Source organism: Myotis lucifugus, unplaced genomic scaffold, assembly GCF_000147115.1.
Source record: "Myotis lucifugus unplaced genomic scaffold, Myoluc2.0 scaffold_269, whole genome shotgun sequence".
NCBI lineage: Eukaryota > Metazoa > Chordata > Mammalia > Chiroptera > Vespertilionidae > Myotis > Myotis lucifugus.
Window position 1 is genome coordinate 45654 of NW_005871317.1, and position 25976 is coordinate 71629.

The following is a 25976-nucleotide window of genomic DNA, read 5'->3' on the forward strand; positions in this document are numbered from 1 at the left end:
TCACCAGACAATTGCAGAACTTCATGATACACATTGGGATCATGTATACAATTTTCTGCGTCTGCCCCTTTAATCAGAGCTAGACATTCAGTTAACGAGGAGGAAAAAGGAGAAGTCGTCTTTCAGAGCCAATTTCCTTGTGCTCAGGAGAGGTTCTGAGGTGCGGTCAGCACCATCTGCGCTGCGGGCCTCTGGGTTGTGGCAGGGTAGCAAGTGACGGAGCCAGAGCTGTCGCCGGCCATAGCAGTGGCCACTCCTGTCTTGGCGTAGACACTGCCCGTGAATATCTCGGCACATAATAACAGTTTCGTTTGACCAGGTGAATGTTTCTTCGCGCATTTATTATTATTTTTGCGACACCCATCAAAGAAAGGGAAAGCAGCCAGGCCGGGGTACAGCCAGGGGCCCCCGGGCCGTATGGAGGACTTCAGGTTTCCTGTTGACTAGCCTACATTTTTCTTTGCACCAAGATTCACTCGGCCCCACCCCCCGCCACCCCCACCCCTCCACCCTGCCCTGCCCTGCCCCTAAGAAAACGGAACCATATAAAGTGGACATAACATGAACTGCTTTGAAGGGGAAAGTCACGCTACCTTTTTAGGCGACAACGCGTTTTTTTTCAGGTCGCTTAAAAGAAATCGAGCTGAGTCCATTTTCAGGGAAGCTCTGGGCTTGGGGAAGTGTGGCATCGACTAGCACCAGCAACCCCCACCCACCCCACCGATCAATCGCAAGCGCCTCCAATCGTGGCTGGGCTGGTATTTACAAAGTAGAGTAAGAAATGGTTTGAATGTTCAATCAAATGAATATCTTTCTATGGAAGAATGTTCACAGGATATAGCTGATGGGGGGGGGGGTTCTACTGTTAAATATTTTTTGCGCACACACACACACACACACACACACACAGAAAATATGCTAAAATGGGTGGTGGGACAATGGGTACTTTATTTCTTCGTGCTTTTCTTACTTGCCCAAACTTCCTACCACAGCAGGTATTATACTCATGGTAGAGGTTGGTGGTTAAAAGCACAGGCTTGGAGCCAGGTCAACTGGTTCAAATCCTTGCTCTACCACTTCCTGTGGTGGCATTCAGCAAATTGCTTCTTTTTTCTGTGTCTGTCTTCCTCGTCTGTAAAGTGGGGATAAGGACTATACCTACCTATAGGGTTGCTATGAGAATCAGAGAGTCAATACACATAAAGTGCTTAGAAGATGTCTAGCACATAGTAACCACGATGTGCTTGTTACGTAAAGAAGAGACTCATTTCAAATGTAGTCAAATTGTGGATAATTTTCTCTGGGATGTTACCGGCCATCACATTCCTATTTTAGGATCCGTGTTGCTGGAGGGAGGATACATACTAGTATCTCCCCGTGCCTGTGTTTGCCTCAGCTAATATCATTAGGGTGGAGAGATGACATTCGACGGGTAGCTAAAAGTCTTCAAGTTATTTGCCAGGTTATGACAAAGAGCAGGAATTTCCCAAGGGTATATGTACTATGACCCCCACCCCCCCGCCCCCCACTTGGTCATAGCTGAATTACGACAAGCCCGATTCTCTCCTAAACCACAAGTTGAACTCTCACAATTTAATTCATGACGTTCGCAGAATTGAAAGGACCCTTGACCTCCGGTGCACTATGCCCCTTGCCCAGGTGGGAATGCCCCGGGCAGGTGCCTGTTGGGTGATACGTGCTTCGCTTCCTCACGTAGACCTGGGAGGAGCAGAGGGAAGTGAGAGCGGCTTTGTGGGTAGATAATCAAATAATTGTGAAATGTTCCCGACTGATAGGAGACGATGAAGGATAGAATGACGAGGCAGAACGCGCGCAGGGAGAGCTTTTCCCAGCGTTAGGAGGGAATCTACACGGAAGCAAACCCACAGGCACACTTCCTGTCGCCTTGCCGGCGAGAGAGCCGAATGGTGGAGCTCATTTGTCATTTTGTAATAAGAAACGTTTTGGTGAGGTGTAGCTCAAGCACTGACAGAAAGACATTTTTTTTTTTAAAAAAGGAAACAGCCCCAAAGGCGGGGTGCCTCCTGGCCCGGGGAGGGAGGACAAGGTGGCACTGAAAATCATTGAAAACCACACGATGCTGTTTCCTTTCGGCCAAGGGGAAAACATGCTAGAAAAAGGAAACTCCAAATCTCGTGTTTACCCAGCTGTCTGTACAAAGTGAATTATTCATGATTAAATGTGAATAATAAACCTATGCAAATATTTGTTGTATTTTCAGTTTTAAGGAGGTTGGGGGAGCAGCAGGAAATGAAGTCACTTTAAAATGATTGCGTTAACTATCTTTTTTAGAAATATATCAAGAAAATAAATTTTGATTGTTATTTATATACAACCCCTCCCCAGCCCCCCAAGAAAAACACACAGGTTGGTTTTTCTTTGGGAGTCGATGTCCTATTGGCAAAAAGCAATCTAAAGCTCTTCTCTTAGTCCCATGACCTTTATAAAATTTCCTTAGAAACTAATTGTGAAAGTTGTTTTTTTTTAATTTTCTGACTTTAGGGGGTTAAAAAGCTTACAGCGGACATTCTTCTATAATGGGAAACCTTAACTGACAAGTTTCCAAGTACTGCCGCTTACTGTAAACTCTTACCTATCCATTTCAGTTATCGGCTTTTGATAAAGGGAATATGACAATAATACTGATACCCGGCAGCTTGAAGCTACTTATCTTTTCGTTACCGAATTGGTCTAACAGTTTCCATTGGAACTGCTGGGCTTGTGGCTTAGAACGAGGTTAGATTCCAGGTAGCCGGTCCATTCTAAGAAACACGAAATTCAAGCAGGAGCGAAACAGCGAAAGGTGTTTTATCATCTTGCAACCTCTGTAAGTTTTCAAACTCACTTTACAGAGTGTGTCATCACCCCAATCTCTCAGAGTTTGTGACATGCAAATGACTCTTCTGTGTGTCCTGCCATCATAAATGGGTTTCATTAACGATGATAATAAAACCTCCCCCTGCGCCCGTCCTGGAGGCTGAGTTCATGCCGACTGGAGCCCGTGGTTCAGTGAACCATTTGACCACATAGTCCAGGCGCAGGCGAATCTCACTCTTGCTCCTCAGGAATCTCAGTGCCTGGAGGGGGGGCCCGAGAACTGTCCGTCTCTCCTGGCTCCTAGGCTCCGCGTTCTCTCTAGAAGCCGATGGACGGCTGCCCCCCAGGGGAGCGCTCCATGATGATTTCGGTCGGTGGTGGTTTCTCACTGTTATGGCTGGGGGGCCCGTTTCATTAGGAAGTTTCTGACATGCGCAGTAATGAATTCCTTTATGAGGCTCCTCTTAAGGCAGAGGTTCTCAACCTGTGGGTCGCCAACCTGTGGGTCGAGACCCCTTTGGGGGTCGAACGACCCTTTCACAGGGGTCGCCTAAGACCATCGGAAAACACATATATAATTACATATTGTTTTTGTGATTAATCACTGTGCTTTCATTATGTTCAATTTGTAACAATGAAAATACATCCTGCATATCAGATATTTCCATTACGATTCATAACGGTAGCAACATTACAGTGATGAAGTAGCAACGAAAATAATTTTATGGTTGGGGGTCACCACAACATGAGGAACTGTATTAAAGGGTCGCAGCATTAGGAAGGTTGAGAACCACTGTCTTAAGGGAAGGCCCATTAGTGGACTTCGCTAGGAATGACCATCTTCGTCCAGGAGCAAAGCTCTCCGGAGGCCGAGCGAAACAGACACAGCTTTGTTGAGAGATGTGGCCAGGGGACTTAACCACATTCCTTGTGGTTTCAGAATGACATGCACATTCTGGGACCCATGGGTAGGCAGAGCTGGTTGTTCTCAGTAAGGCCTGACCACACCAGTTCTTTAACGCAGAGAGCGAGCGCCACATGTTACAGTTTCTTAGAAGAAAGCAGGTGGCGGGTGTGCACCCTGAAGGAAAGGGAATGAGACTCTGCCCGCGACTAACGCCTCTGAGGACCGGCTGCCAGTCACGCAAAGCCCCCCGCCCCCCGGCCCCCAGGCTCCTGGACAAACCCATTGATCTTAACCTACTGTGGATTTTTTCTCTCTCCCTTGATCTTGTTCAATAGTACTGGAGTCTTTCAGTTGGCATTTGAATATTTTCTTTATCGATCTATCTATGTACAGATAGATAGATTTCAGAGAGGAAGGGAGAGGGAGAGAGAGATAGAAACATCAATGATGAGAGAGAATCATTGATTGGCTGCCTCCTGCACGCCCCACACTGGGGATCGAGCCCACAATATGGGCATGTGCCCTGACCGGGAATCAAATCGTGACCTCCTGGTTCATAGGTCAATGCTCAACCACTGAGCCACACCGGCCAGGCTCAGTCTCTCCTTGTATCGCATTCCCTAGGTGAGATTGTTCTTATTAACAAGCTTCTGTTTGAAAAATGCAAGTGTGGGAGGGCAGCACAGTAAGTTTAATCTGATGCTCCGTCCATCGAACTATCCCGAGGGAGAGGGAGTTTGGATTTGGGGAGAGGGGTGGGGAGAGTGCTCAGAGCAGAGGCACTCGGAAGCATGCTCTAGTGCTGGCCGAGTAGGAGAGGATGTGGACGCAGGATCTCTGAGTAGGCAAAAGCAGCACAGGGATCCCGAGCTCCTGAGACTCAGGAAGAAGACAGGCCAAGTTAAAAAAAAGATAGCAATTATGATGAACATCTGTTGAGCATTGACGAGATGCGTGCTGGGCAGCTCGTATGAATTGCCTTGCTTAAGCCTCACAGCAGGGTTGCTAGGTAGGCGTCATTATTATCCACATGTTCCCAAATGAGTAACATGAGGACTAGAGGATTTCTAAATTGTCTAGAAAATTGCAGTAAGGTTTTGAAGCCAGAAACCTAGGCCTTTTCTTGACCACCTTGCTAAAGGGAAGGTGAAAACCTAACTGCCTGCTCACCCTCGAGCTGATTAGTAATTATCCCAGTGGAACTTAGGTCCCCCAGACTTCTCCCGCCTTCGGGAGTCCAGCAATATCCAACTAAAGACCCCCCCAAGTCCCCTCTTGTTCCAGGTTTCTATCCCTACGGCTTTGAGTCCCCAAGGAAGGCTCCATGCTCTCCCAGTCAGTCTTAGATGTTTGGGGTTATCTTAACCAGCCTGCCTCTCCACTCCTGCTCTGGGGAAACCCTTGTACTGCTGAACCTCATGGCAAAGTTAAGACCAGACTAAAATGTTTAGTAAGACTGAGATCAGTCTACCCGCACCCGCCTCGGGCCCCCCCCCCCGACACACACACACACGCACACAGTCAGGGAGCAGTCTTTGTGAGACCAAACATCCTACAAGAGTCCACCTTAACAATGTTGACATTCCCAGAAGGTGCACCCATTTGCAAAGATGTAGTACATCCAAGGGGAAGTGACATGAGCGGATTAGTACTCCAGTCTCTCCGTTTCTGGACAGGGTCTTGGCTTTCCAATGCGTTACCGAAGGGCCCATCAAGGCCCTCAGTGGTGCCGTCCTCCTCCACAGACACGGACAGCTGCGTAGCAAGCCTCAGCCAGGGCCTCATTACGCAAACACAGAATCACACTTAAAAATAGAAACGAATCATTTCTAATTTGGGACAAAGATAGGGATTGTCTCAGGAATGTAGAGTCTAGAATCATACACGGTGGAGGCCCTCACCTTAACTCCCACAGCCGAGTGTGCTAAGCCTCATCATCATCATCTCCTCCTCCTCCTCCTCCTCCTCCTCCTCCTCCTCCTCCTCCTGAATGATGGTTATTGTAACTAAGGATGCTCTCTGTCATCAGAATCCCTGGAAACCTCTAAGGAGCCAGGACTGCTGGGTTTGAAACCATAAATTAATTGAACATTTTAAGACAATGAAAACTGGCTCTAAGTTTTTAAAAACACACACACACACACGACGTTGACCTTGTGTGTGTGCCACTTTGGCCCTGGTGACACGCTCAGCTTCATTTCCAGCCTCTTCCTGGCAGAGGTGAGCTGGAGAATGAAAGAACCCAGACACCAGCGGGACCCGAGAGGGGAAATGAAGGTGCGGTTTCGGTGCCTGGCTTCAAAGGCCGGCGGCAGTCTTTGAGCCTAACCCATCTCTTTCCAGCTAGACCAACTTTCTGTAAAGACAGAAAAACCCCAAGCAGCAGAAGTCAAATTTCCCCTGCATAATTTTTAATTGAACAATGTCCCAGTTTCTAGGCCATCGTCATCTCATCTTCGCAATCACACTGACGAACCACGCGCAGCCAGGGCGAGGGAATAGCTAGTGTGGCCCAGCTCAGCTTCCCCGGCTCGGGGTCCCAGATGTCATTCTTTTCCCTGAAATTCCAGCTTCTTGACGGACTTGTGTTTACTCATTTCGTTACTATGAAGGGCAGAAATGAGTAGACTGGAGAAAAGATTTTTATCCCTGTAGTAAATCGTTCAGTAAATAAAACTGAATACCTTCCAATCTTGATATCAGGTTGCATATATTAGCTCTGCTATGTAAAATCAGCTAGTTCACATTTTCGTGGTTCTCAGGGCCTCCTGATAACAGATCTCCTTCCCTGTGTAGCCAGCCAAGGGCATAGCCCAGCAACTTCTCTCTGTTGCCTCATACTCACTGCATTAGACATACATTTCCCACCTCTTGGCATCGACAGAAGACTTCCGTTGGGAAAGGGGTGTTAACAAAGACACTAAAATCACTCTAGAATTTTTCGAGAGAGATTCAGATTCTCGACTTTGACTGAAAGGATCTGTCAACCTTCGGCTACGTTGATGAAATGTGTAAACAGATTGAGAGCTAAATTCTCTTTCTAAGCAAAATGGTTCCTTCTGAGACCCAGGCTGACTGTGCCATAGAACTGCTTTGCTTTGAGAGTCAAAGGCTCCCGGAGCCTTTGTAAAGCTCCTTTGTGTTCAAACACTTGTTATGGAGGGGCACTCAGGCCTCACAAGGCCGCAGCCTGTTGCAAAATTCTGACAACCTTAAAAAGTGCCTCCTTATACTGAGCCAAATGGACCTTCTGTGGCTTTCAATAGTTTGGTGTCAGATCTACCCTCCGGAGAGATACACAATAAACCTAATCCCTCTGGTAGACAGCTAAGCTCCTTATACGACTCTCTTAAAAGAAATTGTGGTGACTCAGGCTACAGTTCTACCAAGGATATAATAAACACAATACCTTTCCCCTCCTTCTCCTTCTAGTGGCAGAGCAAGCTTCTGTGAGGGTACTTCACAAGCAGGGAGAGAGAATGCTCCCCCAGAGCAGGGTGTGAGCCCAATTCAAGACCCCCGTCTATGGAAGGTCAGAAGTGGATGAGAGCCTGGCAAAGGGCAGAGCTGGACAGGGGCGCTCCCTCGGATTCTCCTCTTACGATAACACAGCCTCTTCCAGCGAAAGTGCACGTCTGGCCCCAGAGATGCTCCTATTAGTCTGGGTCAGAGGTTTCAGGGTTTCAATCCTGTGTGCACATTAGAATCTGGGGAGTTTCCCATAGGGCCCCGTCCCTGGAGATTTGGATTCCGTAGAAATGAAGCGGGCCTTGTAAACTCTGTTTCCACAAGCGCTCCAGGTGCTGGTGTCCTTACTGCACTTGGAGAAACATTAAGCGAAGAAGAAAAGCCGAGCAAGAAAGAAAGACCTTGCATTTTTTATTTAACCAGTAAATTTAACCAATACATTTATTTAAATGTATTTAACCTATACATTTCACTTACTGGTTCTATCCATTTAAATTAAACCCCATGTTATATAACAATAAAAATAACACTTTAAGTCATTTATAATTCATTACGTCTATCAACATTCTTCCAGAATAAGGGGGAACTAGTAACACCGTCTGCAAGTTGCAGATTGATGTGTACACGGAGGGCCTGCTGGGAAGCATTCAGCACAGGCCTTAGCAGGGAGCCAGGCTCCTGCACTGCAGCCTCTTCCCCAGCCTCGGGTTGGCCAACAGACCAGGGCCCGGGGCCAGATTTGAAGAACCTGATAGTCCAACACTTAGCTGTTCAACCTCGTGACTGAAGTGAACACAAAACTCACACCTGGGTAAGCACTACGCATCCATCTATGCAATTCTGTGGGAATTCTAGTAAAGCTCTAGAGGGATTCCAGGGCACAGGTTACAACAAGTTGGAACATTTCACAGTCGTCTAAGTACCCAGGGAGTTTGATTATGCAAAGAAAAGCCTCCCTCTCTTGAGAACAACGGCTTATTTCTCCTCAGTGTAGCCGCTGTGGCTCCTTTATAAATAGGAAGGTGTCTCATCTCTAAATCTCTCTGGAAGCAATGCTAGCCCAAGGCAGCCCTGGTGACCAAAGTGAACACAGGTCCCACCTCGTAATTTAGAAACTGACTAAGGAAGCTGAACAACAAATTTAGTAAAAGGTTTTGATGATAGGAACTTACTCTCCGACTAAGACACTTCATGTAGTTTGTTGCAAAACAGAATTATTTGGGGATAAACGTAGCAGAGGCCTCTCAGTCTCATTTGCTCTCTGGGATGATGCGTTCCAATGGTTCGCTGACCTTCCTCTTCTTCCTGGTGCTCTCGGAGCTTTGCTGACTGAACACAATATTCGTGCTCTGAACCTGTGAGAATCACCAGAGAGGCCCCATTCAGCCAAGGATCTGACATGTGCACAAGGACATACAAGACAGGCAGACCCAGCACTAATCCTCACAGCTGCATAACGGATCCCAACCTGCTTTCCTGTGGGCCAGTTTGGCCCTGCACAGAGGCCCCGCTGCCAGTATCAGCGTCTGCTATTCCAAGTTTCAGGAGCCGCGGTCCCCCGGAGGCAGCCAGTTTCAGGGACAGTTTCTTGGCTCTTTTTAGTGAATGCGGCACATCTAACTCTTGAGGGAAGAGTTGTTAGGGTGTGAGGCCAACAAGGAGCAATTAAGGGTCAGGATAGATCTAGGGCACTGATTGCTTTAGAGGCGAATAGAATCTCAGTCCCAATTTCAGGTAGCAGAAACATACAGCCTGTCTTTCCTCTCAGGGGTTCAGACTAATGAATTGGGAAGGACCACAGACCACCTTTCTTCTCGAAGTGTATGTTATTGATTAAAGGGAAGTTGATTAGTGAGTCACCACTGGTATACAGTTCTCCATTGGGCTCAGCCCTGGTCAAGATTTTAGAACTTACTTTTGCTTAACTGAATGAAAAACTGGATGAATTATAATCTGTCAGACAATGTCTGATGCCTGGAATTCCAGGAAACACACAGAGGATATTTTTATATTTTCTAGCCACTAGATGGGAGGAAAGGTTTTTCCATGTCCTCTGTTCTTTCTTTTGGTAGGAAAATAGAATAAGACAAGTATTTTTTGTTGTTGTTAATCCTCAATTGGTTGCCAATTAGGGCGCGGAACCTGCGACCCAGGTACGTGCCCTTGGCCGGAATCAGACCCATGATCCTTCAGTGAGTGGGGCCAATACACTAACCACCGAGCCACGCCAGCCAGGGCAAGATAAGTATTTTTAAGTAAGACCTGTCAGAATATCTACTCGAGGTTCCAACATTATCCTTTTATCTTCTGTTATAGATATAGGTTGTTATTATTATTGATATGTTATTACTACAAACTAGTGGGGTTGTCAATAAAACATTTAAGTACCATTTAGAATCAAAGACTGGGTCTACAAATGGTTAATGTAATCACTAACTTTTCTTTTCGCTTTAGAAAGCAGTTGAAATTCTGATCTCAGAAACCACAAATTCCCTTTGGCTTAAACTAAGACATTGACAATAAAACTCTGAGAAAATAAATAGAGCTGCTCACCAAATAAGTGCTTTACTTAGATATGTAAAAGTTTAAACCGGTCTGCTCTAAAGGAAGGGAAATAGCAACATAAAAACCCAAAACCCAACTTCTCTATTTGTTACAGTGTGGTTGTGAGAAAACGTACTTGGTAAGATTCGCTTTCCTAGAAATATTGCTTGGGTGTGCTTTTCATTCAAATGAAATTATCCTTATTTCTATCAAGTCTGGGTACATTGAGAAGAAAAGAAAATGCACCTACAAATCCTTAAATGACAAACTGACCTGATGGTTTAATAGTTTTGTTCTCTTTTTCTTCTTTGCTCAAAAGTAAACCAGAGTTTTATTATAAGTTTCAGAACTAGAATTTTATTGCAGTGAGTAAATGGCGATATTTTAAATAATGTATACAAGCCCAAGGAGACCAGCGAGGCCTGGGAACTCTCAGTAATTTACAGAAAACTAGTGGTTCAAAAGCAAGTATGTGATCCGTCAGGGGACACTTCCTAACATAGATGAGTAACCTACATGAACGATATAAACCAACAAATTTGTCCACACAACGTTTTTCAAGTGTTATTCCAATGGACTGAGTTTGCACATTTGATGCCAAAGCCAGCCAGGCAAGCTAAGGGCCAGCGATCAGGCAGGCTAGACAGACGATCTGGGTGATTTGAGCAACATCGGTGATCATCAAATGATTGATAATGCATGTCATATTCTATTTTAAACAGATAGCGTTTAAAGTGTTCTCGTTTATAGACTAACCAGAGACTACTAGGCTCCACTTACCAACAGAGCCTCAGGAGTAGAGTGCCTATATATATCTGAAAAAAAGCCCGAAAGATATGCTCTCTGGTGTGGGATATTTCCCTCCTTTCCAGTTTTGGTTTGCTAACTATTCTCCATTTGGGAAGCCAAAGAGCAGGTTTTGCCTTAAGCACAACTGGACAGTTAGCTGACTTGGTAGCAGCATTTAAAAAGCACTGGAAAGCGTCTTTTCTTTTAAATGAGCCCATTTCTTTCTTTATTCACTTACTTTAAAAAATTGGTTTGAATGTTTATTACTGCTTATCCTTGAGGTTAATGATACTCTATTAGTCATCTTTTTATTCCCGGGTTCCTGGCATCTGGTAGGTGCTCTTAAATTATTGGCTGAATTAATTAATGCATTTTGAAACTGATTTTAAGCCAGGCATTGTGCTGGGCACTAGTATCATATCTCTAGTAATATAAAGATGAATAAGACACACTCGTTATCAAGAATTGACTCTTATAAGGGAGAAGCATAAAGCACGTGATTGCAGTATAAAGCAATCTTATATAATAAAAGCCTAATATGCAAATTGTCCCCTCGACTGGGAGTTTGACCTGGGGAGTGAGGCCGGATGGCTAAATGCCCGTGGCCCCTCCCCTGGCCAGCCCCATCCCCAATCAGGCTGATCGGGTTGGGCCGGCTGGACCCCACCTGTGCACGAATTCGTGCACCGGGCCTCTAGTACAATACAATTCAATAGCCACAGTAGACATTCATTCATTCAGCAATTATTTACTGAGTGCCAGTTCTGTGCATGGCACTGTTTTAGGTGCTTGGGGCACATCAGTGGCTAAAGAGATAAAAGTCCCTGCCCTGTTGATTTTACAATCTGTCCATTTTTGGCTTAATAATTTCCAATGGCTTGTAGGATAAAGTCCAGAGTCAATACCTTGGGCTTTCATACCATCAAAGGCTCTACACTTCTAGAGAGGAAAGGATCGCAGATTGGCTGTAAGACCCTGGTGATGCCCTATCTGGTTTGGCTCAGTGGATAGAGGATTGGCCTACAGACTGAAGGGTCCCAGATTCTATTCCGTTCAAGGGCTCGATCCCCAGTAGGGGGCGTGCAGGAGGCAGCTGATCAAGAATTCTCATCATTGATGTTTCTCTCTCTTTCCCCCTCTCCCTTCTTCTCGGAAATCAATAATATATTGGGGGAGGGGGGCGGGGGTAAAGACCCTGATGAAAGCTATGCATTCTCTCCTCAGAAAAATGCTCAGAGAGAAAGAGACAGAGACGGGGGGGTGGGGAATGAAGGAAGGAAATTCTTATACATTTCACTGTAGCAGGCCATTTGAGGGGGCTCCAAGGCCCCCTGAATCCCTCCCAATTAGAGTCACTACCCCCACAGAGCCTGGCTGTGCCCAGCAGTTACAGCCTCAGCTCTTGCACTCTACTCCTCACTCCCTGACCTCAGTTTCTCATATCTTGCTTCTTACTGATTTCAGACCTTTGTACATGATGTTCTTTCTGCCTAAAATGCTCTTTTCCTTCCACCTGCCCTCTCTTTGCCTAATTAATTCCTAAGTCATTCTTCAGATCTCACATGAAAAATTATTTACTCAAAGAAATTTTTCCTACCCCCATGCTCTCTCTTTTTTAATCCTCATCCAAGGATATGTTTCATTGACTTTAAAGAGAGGGAGGGAGGGAGGGAGGGAGGGAGGGAGAGAGAGAGAGAGAGAGAGAGAGAGAGAGAGAGAGAGAGAGAGAAAGAAACATCAATCAGTTGTCTCCTGTACATGCTCCAACTGGGGATCAAACCCACAACCAAGGTATGTGCCCTGACCAGGAATCAAACTAGCAACCTTCAGTGTACGGGACGATGCTCCAACCCACTGAGCCACACTGGCCTGGGCCCAATCATATGCTCTTAAGTAGTATTATAGGAGATCAGGGACATGCCTGTCTTGGTCACAAACTGCACATAGTAGGGGCTCAATAAATATTTTTCAATGAATGAATGAATCTTCCAAGAGCACTCTGCCAGCAGTGCAGAGAAGTATTGGAGGCATCAAGTGGATACAGGTGCTGAGTCAGGTGATAGCTTGGGTGGCAGTGCAGGCAAAAGTCAGCAGGGAGTATTTAGAAGGTAGCGTCAGAAGACTGGCCAATCGCATATGATGGTAAAGGAGAGGCAGATATGTCAATAAGGACTCCAGTTTCTGCTTTAACTAACTTCACAGATGGAGGTCCTGGTCCCTCAGGTAGAAAACAGTGGGCGTTCTGAACCTGCTGAGTTTGGGATCCCGTGAAACCCCAGTGAGCAGGTAGAACAGGCAGCCGTGTGAGGAAGTGCAGTGCTCAGGAGAGAGGTCTGGGCTGGAGATGTCAATCGGAGAGTCATCAGGACAGGGAGGCTAATTAATGCCATGGGTGTGGAAGATTTGCTTATTGAGAGATGAGAGCGTGAGAAGGGAAAGGGGCCAGGACATAGCCCAAGGAACGCCAACAGAGAGATTAGGTGGAAGACGAGCCAGCAAAGGAGACTGAGAAAGAAAGAAAAAGACCAGCAGGTTGTCATATCAAGAAAGCCACGGGAAGAGAGTTTTAAGCATTGGTCTTGGGTGGCGCTTAAGACACTTATGTGGTAAAATTATGGACAATAGGAAAGGGAGTCAACAATAAACTTTTAAAATTAATGTTAACTTGCCAGGATCCGGAGAGCTTTAAGATATAATACTTTCAAATTAAAACTTGAGTTTGACATATTAAAATTTTTGCTCTTGCTCTAGCCGGTTTGGCTCAGTGGAGAGAGCGTCGGCCTGCGGACTGAAGGGTCTCGGGTTCAATTCCAGTCAAGGGCACATGCCCCAGTTGTGGGCTCGATCCCCAGTGTGGGATGTGCAGGAGGCAGCCAATCCATGATTCTCTCTCATCATGGATGTTTCTATTTCTCCCTTCCTCTCAGAAATCATTAAAAATATATTTTTTAAAATTTGCTCTTCTTTTTACAAACATTTGAATGCTTACAACAGACCATATACTGTGCTAAAAACAGCCTCACAATAACAGTGTAAAGGCAGGGATGGGGGTTTTATTCCCCTTTTACAGATGTGGAAACTGAAGCTCAGAGAAATGAAATCATTTGTCCACTTTACACATTTAGTAAATGGAAGTCTTGAGCCCACACCTCCCGATTTCAAATGTAGTGCTCCTCCTCAGGTACCTCTTCAACCCAAATGGGAAACAAAGATAGGAAATTGCAAGCGAGGCCCTCGGAACTCTGTGTAGGGCTCACAGGCTTCTCTCTGGGGTTGACCTTTTTTGGGCATAATCTACAGGGACCTCAAACTAAACACAGCCAAAGCCAACTTCTTTCTTTTTCCCTTTGTAACCAATTTTTCCTTTGACTTTTCAATTTGTGTTAATCACCATTTCCCAGTCATCAAAGGTCAAAGACACAGTCACTTTAGATTCCTCTCTCATCCCCTGATGCCTACACAGAGTTCTTAAATGAGTAAATGGAATAGCACAGATAGAGCGCCTGGTAAAACATCACACACGTACCAGTCATTCGGTGACTGATGACTGTTACCATTCCCACTGCCTCAGGTTTCCCAAATTCCAGCCAACCTGGATCGCTGTGATAAGCTGAAAAGTGGGGCGCCATTTTTCCATGTGACCACCAAGTCAGAGACTGGGGGTGCAGCCACCAGCCAAGGAACGCAAGCAGCCACCTGAAGCTGAAGAGGCAACGAACTCACTCTCCCGTGGCGCCTCCAGAGGGAGTCTGGCTCTGTCTACATCTTGACTGCAGCCCAGGGACGTTGATTTGGGACTTCTGGCCTCTGGTAAGAGAGTCAATTTCTGATGTTCAAGCCACCAAATTTGTGGCCATTTGTTACAGAAGCCGTGGGAAACTGATATCGTTACATTTCCCAAACACACCTCATTCCTCTCCCTCTTCTTTATTCCTCCACATTTCAGAAAACAAAAATCCTCCCTCCGTTACTGACTCATTTTAAATTTTGAATCATTCCTTCAAGGTCAATCTCTATTTCATCCCCACAGCACATTTTTGTAATTGTGTTTTTCTGGAAGCATAAATACTTTTTTAAAATGTGTCCTTTACCTGGGACTGGGTTTTAAATTCTTTAGGAATTTATTTGTATTTAATATTATGATCTTTAGACTCTCTACAATGCCGTATGCAGTGTCTTTCACAGAATAATTCTTTTACTACCTATTTTTATCACCTACAAAAGTGTTCAATTACAAAGTTATTAATATACCTGACAGTTGCACTCTCTATTATGGTAGCTATTAGCGATGTGTGACCATTTAAATTAATCAAAATTAAATACAATTTAAAATTCAGTTCCTTAGTTGCATTAATCACATGTCAAGTGTTCAATAGCACATGTGAATGTTCAAGTGTTCAATACCACATACTACACATCACATACAGAACACTTTCATCATCACAGGCGGTTCAGTTGGACAGAACTGCTCTACAGAGGCAATCTGGTTAAAATCCAAGTAAACATAAAGTTTCCCAGGGACCACAGTGATAATAGAAATACAGAAACTAGAAGTACTTTCTTCCCCTCAAAGTGCAAAGACTTATTATTATAAAAATGTGGATTTTCCTGAGATTATTTTATCAAGTCAATCCAATCCAAATGAAAATTCCACTAATATGTCTGTTGAAACTTTAAAGCTGATTCTAATAGTCACCTAGAAGAGAAAATGTACAGGAAACTCTTTAAAATACTGAAAAAGAAAAAGAACTATGAAGGGGAAAGAGTCACTCTTTCAGATAATACATTATAATATAAAGCTACAGTAATTAAAGCATGATGGCAGTAATACAGAAGTAGACATATGGATCCGTGAAATAGAACAGCAGTCTAAAAACAAACCTATGTATCTATGGGTTTTTAATTTATAATAAAAGTGGCATTAAAATTAGCTGGAAAAAGGGAGACAATTCAAGTGGTACCAACACAATGTTCTCACATTGAGGGGCGGGGGGGGGGGGGATCTCAGCTAGTTTAAGGAATCAAATGTAAAAAGCAAATATTTAAACTTATTAGAAGAAAATATAGAAAAATTATACCTTTAGCATTGAGAAGACCTTCTTAGCAAGATATAAAATCATGGAAAGACAACCCATGTTTCTAAATTGAAAGACTTAATATTAATATGTCAATACTATCTAAAGCAACCTATAGATTCAATACAATTACTGTTAGAATCCTAATGACATTTTTTTTGCATAAATAGAAAAATACACTCTAAAATTCATATAAAATCTCAAGGGACCCTGAAATTCCAAAACGATCTTGAAAAAGAACAAAATTGGTGGCCTCACCCTTCCTGCTTTCTTCCTGATTTACTACAAAGCTACAGTAATCAAAACATGTGTCCTGGCATAAAGACAGACATAGGTAGAATAGCAAGCCCAGAAATAATCCCTCACTTATATGGTCAAATGATTTCCACAAGGGTGTCAAGAACACTCAATGGGGAAATGAAAGTCTTTTCAACTAATAGTGTTAAAAAGGTAAAAATAAAAGTGGCACACAATAAAAAAGATGGAAAACATATTTCCTGTGGTGGTACAGTCTGAACAGGACAATCTGTTCAATAGAAATCCAATAGATATAGAATGTAAGACACAATTACCAGCCACATATGTAATTTTGCCTCAGGGTTCCTCCTACACGCCACAAACCAAGGAAAACGTTTTCATTTTTATAATTACTTCAAGTATGTGCTTGAGTATATTTTTATGTGTCTTATATGTCAACTGTTAGCTACCACTGAATTAATATAATAGAAATAGAAAAGCCCTAACCAGTTTGGCTCAGTGGATAGAGCGTCAGCCTGTGGACTCAAAGGTCCCAGGTTCGATTCTGGTCAAGGGCATGTGCCTTGGTTGCGGGCACATCCCCAGTGGGGAGTGTGCAGGAGGCAGCTGATTGATGTTTCTCTCTCATTGATGTTTCTAACTCTCTATCTCTCTCCCTTCCTCTCTATAAAAAAATCAATAAAATATATTTAAAAAATAGAAATAGAATGTAAGACACAATTACCAGCCACATATATAATTTTAAATTTTCTTACAGATATATTTTATAAGGGAAAAGAAACTAATAAAATTAAATTTTAATAATTATTTTTATTTAATCCAATATAAAAATATTATCATTTCAATATGCAGTCAATATAAAAATTATTGAGATAGTTTATATTCTTTTTTTCTTAATACATCTTCACAATTCAGTGTATATTTTATATTTATAGCATATCTCAACTCAAATTAGCCACATTTCATGTTCTGAATAACCACATGTAGCTAGTGGCTATCATATTGGACAGCACATCGTGTGTGTGTGTGTGTGTGTGTGTGTGTGTGTGTGTGTATGTGTATGTGCACGCATACACAGTCAAAGATACGAAATATATTTATTTATATTAAAATAACTATGAGAATATAGTCATGTGTAACTTGCATAATTAAAAATATAAAGTTACACATTAATTTGCTTATTAATTTTGTTAAAATTATGTCTTTTATTACTTGTTATGTACTTGTTATGTTTATAATCAACATGTTTATTACTTCAACTCTTTATTTTCCTTTATTTCAATGTGATGAAAGCTTTATTATGAAACTATTTTTATTTGTAAACTGAAAGGTAATGAATGCAGATAAAAACACCTTAACGCTTATTTGGCTTACCTTTCACAATCATAAAATATTTAAAAATATTATTAGATACTTTCCCATGGAAAAATGTCAGTTTCTTTCCTAGTTTCAAATGCCTAAGTAATTAACTATTAATTCAGTGGTAGCTAACAGTTGACATATAAGACATAAAAATATACTCAAGCACGTACTTGAAGTAATTATAAAAATGAAAACGTTTTCCTTGGTTTGTGGCATGTAGGAGGAACCCTGAGGCAATGACATGATGATGTTATTGGATGTACTGAACTTGACATAGGTTTGCTGATTCTTCAAAAAAGAGATGAACAGATAGTAGATTCAGAATTGGAAATGTGATAGCCTGCTTCTCAAAGACTTGCTATGTAGGTCATTTACTTGAATCTGAGTCTCCATAAATTACTTAGCAGGTGTTGAAAGGAACATATATAACTGTAAGTACAGAAATGACTCTAGAGATAGTCCCATCAAAGATACAAAAAACAAGACCGTCTGAGGTGGAAGAGCCCTGCCGGGGTGCTATCCAAACCTCGGGTCGGAGCTGCCCGCTCTCGCTGGCAGAAGAAGAGGGCCAAGCAGATGACACTTAGGACTCGCATCCTTGAATAGTTCTTCATACCAGGCGGGGGCAGAGCGGCAAAGACACATTCACTCAGCAGTCAGAGTTTCACTTTAAATTGGCTTAAGTTCACTTGAGGAGAAAAAGACAAAAGGAAAACAAAACCCTAACGAGAAGCAGTTGGGTGTTTAGAGTGAGGATAAGTTTTACACGAGGAGCAGACACTTAATTTTTATTTTACTTTTCTAGCAAACAAGGAAACATTTTGTTTCTAAAACAAAATGAAAATAACCATACCTCTCCTTCTGATCTACTTTTACTTTTAAAATATTTGAATCATTCCTTTAATTAACAGAATTTTCTATGGCATCAGTTTAGTTCATGTCTATTTAATTGCCTGCTTCCATTTTCCATTTATTTCAATTACTTACATAGTCACATAGAATGAAATTCAAAAGGTAAAATAAAGGTACAGTGAGATTTCCCCTGTACCCCGGAGCCACTCGATTGCCCACAGAAAGCAACCACTATTACCACTTTCTTACACATTTTCATTTTAAAATCAACTAGACCACTAAAAACAAACTGCTATAAAATTCACAATATCATTCTCTTCAAATTGTTTGACTAAAGCGGAAGTAGGGCCCTAGCCAGTCTGGCTCAGTGGATAGAGCATCAGCCCAAGGGTTGCAGGCTCGATCCCCAGCCCTGACTCAGGAGGCAGCCAATCGATGAGTCTCTGTCAGATCAGTATTTCTCTCTCTGTCTCTCCCCCTCCCTTCCACTCTCTGTAAATAAATAAGTAAATAAAGCAGAAGCAGGCCTGGCCACAGTAAGAATGAATGAGGAGGTGGAGGGTTTTGACCAAGTAACACCCCTAGCCGCGGGGCCACTCCGGGCTCATTCTGTGGAGGTGGGCTTTCTTCCCATTGCCTCATTACCTTCCCATCTAGAGACCACGTGCTCTCCTCAGGACAAAGGGAAATAAGAGAAAATCAAGGCGTGGAAGGTAAGGGAGGAGGGTCAGGAAAGCAGAGATTCAAGGTCCCATGCTAAGTGCTGTGGTGGCGATGGGCGCAGCCGGATGTCACAGCAGGGATGGGCAGCAGTGTTTCAAGGAGTCAGAACACAGATGTGTAAACAACACACTCTAAGCAGCATTTCACACAGGAATGCAGGAATGTAGAGGAAGAGGAGCTGCAGGGAGGGACTTCATGAATAAGCCAGGGCCGGTTGAACATGTCTGACGAGCTTCGTCTCCAACTGCACACGTTTCCCCTGACTCACGAGAACCGCGAGCTGGGAGTGTGCCAGGCAGTGTGCTAACCTCAGCCAGCCAGGAAGCCTTCTGGAACCAAGATGGAGAGGAAAAACTAAGAACTTTGCGTACACACACCCCCCAAAAAACCCGTAAGAATAAGAATCAAAGTCCTACTGCAGGTCACAATTGGTGAATTGTGAATCAGAGAAAAAATAAGAGCATTTTCAAAAACCTTCTGAATTAGTTAAAATCGGGGCTGCCAGGCATTGCTCACCTCCAGGGGGCGCCACTCACATTGCTGTCTGTGTTTCAGGTGTCCCTGAATTGTGCAGGCGACAATAATACAACCCCACATGGCAACGCTGCTAGGCAAACATCAGGTTTTTTTTACTACCACTTTCTAAATTTCCCCTCATTAAACTCTTACTTGGGATACCGGCTATTCCTTTTGGCTAGTATTTCCTATGACAAGAGAAAACAAACATTTAGAATGTTATGAATATATTTTCTTAAAAACCCAAGGTTGTTGAGTATAAACTGCAGTGTAGCTATGCTACAGAATATGACTAGATTATATACCTAACGTATGACCTACTGGACATTTTTTCCAAACTATAAAGATTTTCCATGATGGATAGGGCTGCCCAGTTTCAAATTAAACACTATTTATTTAGAAATGTAGGGCCATTTCAAGTCAGGCCAGGCCTGGGAGCAGAGTAGACTGGAATTATTGTTGCAGGGCATCTGGCACGTTTTACGCCGGGGCTTTCAGAATCTAATGATTAAAAGTTGAAAGTTACTCCTTATTTTAGAAGAGTTTTCGGATCTCCTCCTCCCCCCCCCCCCCCGCCCCCCAATATCTCTATAAACCGCCAGTAGTTCCTACCATAAGACCTTAGGAATAAAAGTATCTTATCATGAGACATGAAAATGATTTTGTGAGGTTTTAATATTATGCGCACGGTGGTTTGTAACTCCTGGTTCTAATATTCCTGATTAGGAAGTGTCTAACCAAGTGAAATCAAGAAATATTTGTCATCAGGAGATATGGCTGTGTTTTGTTCTCTTCTCCACCTTGAATTAATAGTTGAGTCTACAGGAATCTTAAGTTTTGTGTGTGGGGGGGTATTGAGCTCATTCCTGGTGGTTTTCGAATTTACCCACATTTTCCCTTTTTATGGAAATATTTACACTGGGGATTTCCACTAAGGGAATTAAAATTAATTGAGCTCTTTTTTTTTGGATTATTAACAGCTGAGGCCATATTTCTATTAGTGTCTTTTTTTCCTCCTTGTCCTACACATGAGACTTAATCTAAGTCAGCGGTTCTCAACCTTCCTAATGCCACAACCCTTTAATACAGTTCCTCATGTTTTGGTGACCCCCAACCATAAAATTATTTTCGTTGCTACTTCATAACTGTAATTTTGCTACTGTTATGAATCGTAATGTAAATATCTGATATGCAGGATGTATTTTCATTGTTACAAATTGAACATAATGAAAGTATAGTGATTAATCACAAAAACAATATGTAATTATATATGTGTTTTCCGATGGTCTTAGGTGACCCCTTGTGAAAGGGTCATTCGACCCCCAAAGGGGTCTCGACCCACAGGTTGAGAACCTCTGATCTAAGTGGTTCTCATGAAATATTACTTATGTAAAATAAGATAATATATTTGAAAATGTTTGGCACAATATATGGTACATGTTATCACCCAATACAAATTGAATATGTGGTTGCTCTACTAGTAAATGAAATGTGCTCTGAGCTGGTATGGGGATTTTAAAAACTCTAATTTATCTTGGGTTATAAGAAGTATAATGGAGCCCTGGCTGGGTGACTCAGTTGGCTGAAGCATCATCTTGTACACCAAAAGGTTGTGGGCTCAATTCCCCATCAGGGCACATGCCTGGGTTGTGGGTTTGATCTCCAGTTTGGGCATGTATGGGAGGCAACCCATCGGTTTCTCTCTCACACCAGTGTTTCTCTTTCTCCTTCCCTCTCCCTTCCTCTCTCTAAAATCAATAAAAACACATCCTTGGTGAGGATTTTTAAAAAAGTATAAGGGATCTCTGAGTGACAAGTGAGATTACATATTCAGTAACAAAAATCTTTAACTTCAAATATTAGCTACAAATTTCTAGTGTCCCTGTAAATGCAACCGCAGAAGATGAACTACATATGCTTGAAAATGCTTAACTTAAAATGAAGAAGAAAAAGAGTGTGGAACCTAGAGACACTGAAAATTGAAATGCATACAAACTGAGACATCCTCTCAAATCCCACCCAAGAAGCAGTGAATAAGCCTGAAAAATTATTCATCGGGGCTTTTTTTCATGGTATAGTGTCAAGACTGAGAACAAGGGGGCTGGGTTCCATCACTGACTTTCAAGTTTCCATCACAGTAAAAAAAGGGAGGGGGGAATATTTGCCATGTACCAAACAGCAATGCTTTGAGGATTAATGACATCATGTCTGTGGAGGCTGGAGCTCCTTGGAAAAAAGACACTACATAAATATAAAGTAGTATTAATATTTAGGCTTAGTCCACAATATGAGACCCGCTTTCTCTGGCCCATGAGGTCATCAGCAGCTTTGTACAGTGCGCTCGAATTCCCACAAAGGAGTGTTGTTAGCTGCCTCGCAAGTGGACTGTACAGCTAATCTGACCCACCTGGCTGGGGCAGTCATGGGGGCTGTGTTCCATCTCCAGGTCTCCACGAGGGTACAGACAGAGAGTGCTCGACTCCCTAAAGGAATGAGACAGCACTTCAATAGCATTCAGGGCTTCCCAGGAATGCAGTGGGAGTTTGGGAATGTTTTGGCTTAGAATTAAACAGAAGTCCAGTCATATCACATCTTGATTAGAAGAAAGACTAAATTTGCCTTTTCTCAAAGAAAATTTGAAGTAAGAGTAGGAAGGAGAAAGCTACTTCTTGGAATGGTTAGTTTATATCTTTAAAGGATTTGGAGGCAACCGGGTATTTTTGTCCTGGGAAAGCTGTCTCCAGGAGCTGTCTCTTTGATGGCAACATCCTGATTCCTCATCAGTGCTTCAATCTGTGAAATGCTTATCAAGGGCGATCTTGCAGAGGTTTTAGTTCTAAAGTTTCAAAGAACAATTAATTCAGTGTAGACACTGCCTTGCAAAATCCTGTGGTATAACTAAATGACATTCATGCTTTTATGACAAAATATTTGCATTTCTCAGTTTTAAAAGATATAATTCATTTTGATCCAAGGGTCTCAGGCACCAGAAACCACCATATTCAAAATGTAAGGTTCATAAACTTATAATCATTAGCATTTAATAGTGATTCTGAGGCTGTGTCTAAATACCAAAATATTTGAACAACAGATAGAAAAAAAATGTGAGGAATCTTTTATCTGGATGTTTTGTTTCTACATTGATCTGGGTTGGGTTCTCTCAGATCTGATTTGGCTTCTTGTTCATGGATTACAATGCTATTTCAGACTGACTAATGTGCTTTCTTAAGGGAAAGGGAACAGAAATGTTATAGCCTCTCGACTTGGTGCCAAATCTACACTAACTAGGAAGTCTGTGCTAAATAAAATATTGACCTTCATTCTTCCTCTTCCCATCCCTGACGAACAGCTTAGTCCTGATGCCAGAGTTAGGTGTGGCAGAGCAAGGCAGGCATGCACATGGAGGGCTGTCAGAGCCTGAGCAGGGAGAAGGGCGTCCATGTGGAGAACAGGCCTGGCATGAAGAATCAGAGCAGAAGGCAGTGAGCAGGGCCTCGTAAGCACTGACCCACCATAGGTGTGAGACGGAAGAGGTCCAGGGTGGGAGAGTCAGAGCCCGAGAGGGCTGAGGTGGACACCTACACGTGTGTGGGGAAGGTGGCAAGGGTGGGAGTTTGGTTACACGTGAGGGGACTGATAAAGGAAGTAAATATGCTAAGTATAATGGGAGCCAGGTTCCTCACGGATGGAGAAATTCCAAATTGGACAGTGAGAAAACTAGAATGATTTCTATAGAAGTGACTCAGAATTGTCAGTATAGGTGTGAATTTTATTCTATAGAGACATAAATATAGATGTGTGTGTGCGCTTATACATATATTCTCTAGCTCTCTCCACTGCAAGAGTCCACATCAAGGCGACTAAAAGGAACCACTGAAAAACCAGGGGACCCTGGAGCAATGGCTGACTCCAGAACTGGGTCGGGGAAAGTTGTGCCAAACTTGTTGTGCCAAAGTGTAAGAAAGTGGGACATGCCAAACAACAAAACAAAAAACACACAGCCTGAAGGGTCTCCCACTAGTAAATTTCTGAGACAGTGAGAGCATCAGAATAAATATTAGTAATGCATAAAATAGGCACCCATAATTAAATAATGAATAAATAGGAAATTTAATAAGGAACAGGCTAATTTACATAGTTTCAAAGTACTTCCCTACAAACTACTTATTATAAAGGGGAAGAAAGTACCTTTATGGTAGAGAAGCCTGACAGAAACCACCTTAATCAAGTGAACAAAATATCACCAGGAACAGACAGTTCAAAATCATGTGTCACCTGACAGGCAGCAATGAGTCTGGTACTCGGCACCTTCGGTGGTGTTCTTGAAAAATGCAAACCCTGAATTTAATCGCAAGGAAACACCAGACAAGCCCAAATTGAAGGACCTTCTACAAAATAACTGGCCATTCTATAAATACACGTCAAGGTCATGAAAGTCAAAGAAAGACTGAGGAACTATTCCAAACTAAAGGAGGCTAAAGACATTTGACAAGTAAATGCAGCAGATGCTCTAACCCGGATCCTTCTGCTGGAACGGACGTGACTGGGACAATTGGGAAGCCGTGGGTGGAATCTGAGGGTTAGATGGCAGCGATGTATGAGGATTCGTTCCCTGGGTCCCATGGCCGTATGCGATTACGGAGGAGAAGGCCCGTGCTTCTGGGCATCTCAGACTGCAGTGTTCTGGGGTGGCGAAGCAACTGGTTCAGAAACGTACATCATTTGTGCTGTGCTCGCAGCTGTAAGTTAGTGTTTCCAAATAAAAAATAAGTTTAAACAGAAATATTATTTTTTAAAAGACTGTACCATTTCTTCTTTTTTCCTGTTATTATAATACATATTCTACAGCCACTGTTGTAGAAACTGAAGCCATGGCAAGTAAAGTAGACATGAACAGATTCCTATCTTTAAAAGATGACTCAGTGCTTTATGTCCAATAAACGGTGAGGGCAACAGGAAAAGAGGGAGACCACTGCGGCTGTAGTGCTTCCTTGGGCTAAAGGGGTAGCAACGAGATAGTCATAAGTGGTCAGATTTGAAATCTACTTTCCAGGGAGAGCTCACTGGACTTGCTGGTGGGCTGGAGGTGGGTTACAAGGAAGAAGAACGAAGGGTGGCTCTGAGGGTTTAGTCCCAGGAGGCGGGGAAATGATGGTGTCATTTGCTGAGATTGCAAAGACTGAGGGAGTGACTCTTGATAGGAAAATACTGAGAATTGGGTAGTAGACAGTGGAGTGGTGTGGATGAACACCTGATTAAAGTAGGTTCAGGAGAACAGAAAGCAGGAAAGTGGACACAGCAAACATAGGCATTTCTCTTGCAAGACAGAAGTGATTTGGCATCAATGGCAGGAGGAAAGGCATTCCGGGCAGAAGTATGTTTGTGAAGATGCAGGGCAGAAATTCACTTGACTTGTTCTCGTGACAGTAAAAGAACTGACGTAACCAGGAAGGGGAACAGTTGGGCAATAGTGGGAAATAAGACAGGTAACACGGAGCCAGGTCAGGAGCAGCCTGAAAGTCAGTGAGAGGTGTTCAGACTTGATGCAGTAGGAAGCAGGAGTCATGAGATACTTTAATTAGGGAAGTGATATGACGAAAGTTATATTAAAGACGACTAGACTGGCAGTGGTATGCGGGATAGAGCAGGAGGTTGTGGGAGAGCCTGGAGGCTGTGGCAACAATTCAAATGTGAGAGGATGAAGGCCTGGACTCGAGTTTTGGCAGAAAGAACAGGCTGGAAAGGGAAGGCTTGGTGGAATTTTGATGCCTGACTAAATAAGGAGAGTGATATCAGGATTCTGAACTTAAGACATTGAAAGGATAAAGGTGATGCTGAGAGGCAGGGAAACTGGGTAGAGAAACTTGTTCTGGGTGTGAAAGGTGGAGGGCGATGGTGAATAAAAAGACGAGCATGCTGGACTTGACACAGTAGCGAGTCATCAAAGTGGAAATGCCCAACAGAAGGTTCAAGATACAGAAATGCAGCTCTGGGGCAGGGTCAGGGCTGAAGACATGACAATTGCGAGTGAACACCACACATGTGATGCTTGAAGCCCTGAGAATGGAAAGATCTTCCAAAGGAAAGATCCTCTCTAAGGAAGTTACCAGAGGGTTACATGGAAATGAGAGAGCAAACCAAGAATAGGAAATAGGAGATCTAACACAAGGAGAGGCAAAGAATTCCCTGGAAATTGGTGAAGGGAGATTCTGGGATAAGAGGCAGGCACCAGGCAGAGAGAGCAATCACGCAGATTTAGTCAAAAGTGGAAAGCTCCAGGAGAAATTTCTCATTGAGGATGAAATCATTGCTTCTGAGTATCTGAGAGGATTTAGACCAGCACTGTCTGGTAGAACTCCTGTGACGATAGACATGTTCTATATCTGCACTGTCCGACACAGCATTCACTAGTCAAAGCACTTGAAAAGTGGCTGGTGTGACCGAGAAACTAAACTTATAATTCTATCTAATTAAAATTAATTTAAATTTTAACAACCACATGTAGTTAGTGAATACCATTTTGGACAGTTCAAATCTAGATAATCAGCAGAATATTTGAAGTTGAATTAGGAGTAAGTATAGAGAACACTAAGAAAATGAAAACAATTATTAACCACAGGGAAAACAAAAACTTATGCAAGAAA

The 25976-nt window shown here is 43.0% G+C and overlaps 1 protein-coding gene across 5 annotated transcripts in view; it reads right to left on the bottom strand.

Annotated features, from left to right (window-relative positions):
• Positions 1-7636: 7636 nt before the first annotated feature.
• HORMAD2 (HORMA domain containing 2) overlaps positions 7637-25976 on the bottom strand; it is a 52506-nt gene continuing 34166 nt past the window's right edge. For 4 of the 5 annotated variants that reach the window (XM_014464814.2, XM_023762973.1, XM_023762972.1 and 1 more), the window contains one exon: positions 7637-8568. In XM_014464814.2, the coding sequence (XP_014320300.1) occupies positions 8464-8568 (105 nt within the window). In that variant the 3' untranslated portion in view covers positions 7637-8463. Of the gene's footprint in view, positions 8569-23461; positions 24072-25976 lie in introns of those variants that run through there. The other variant, XM_023762974.1, reaches the window with a different exon arrangement.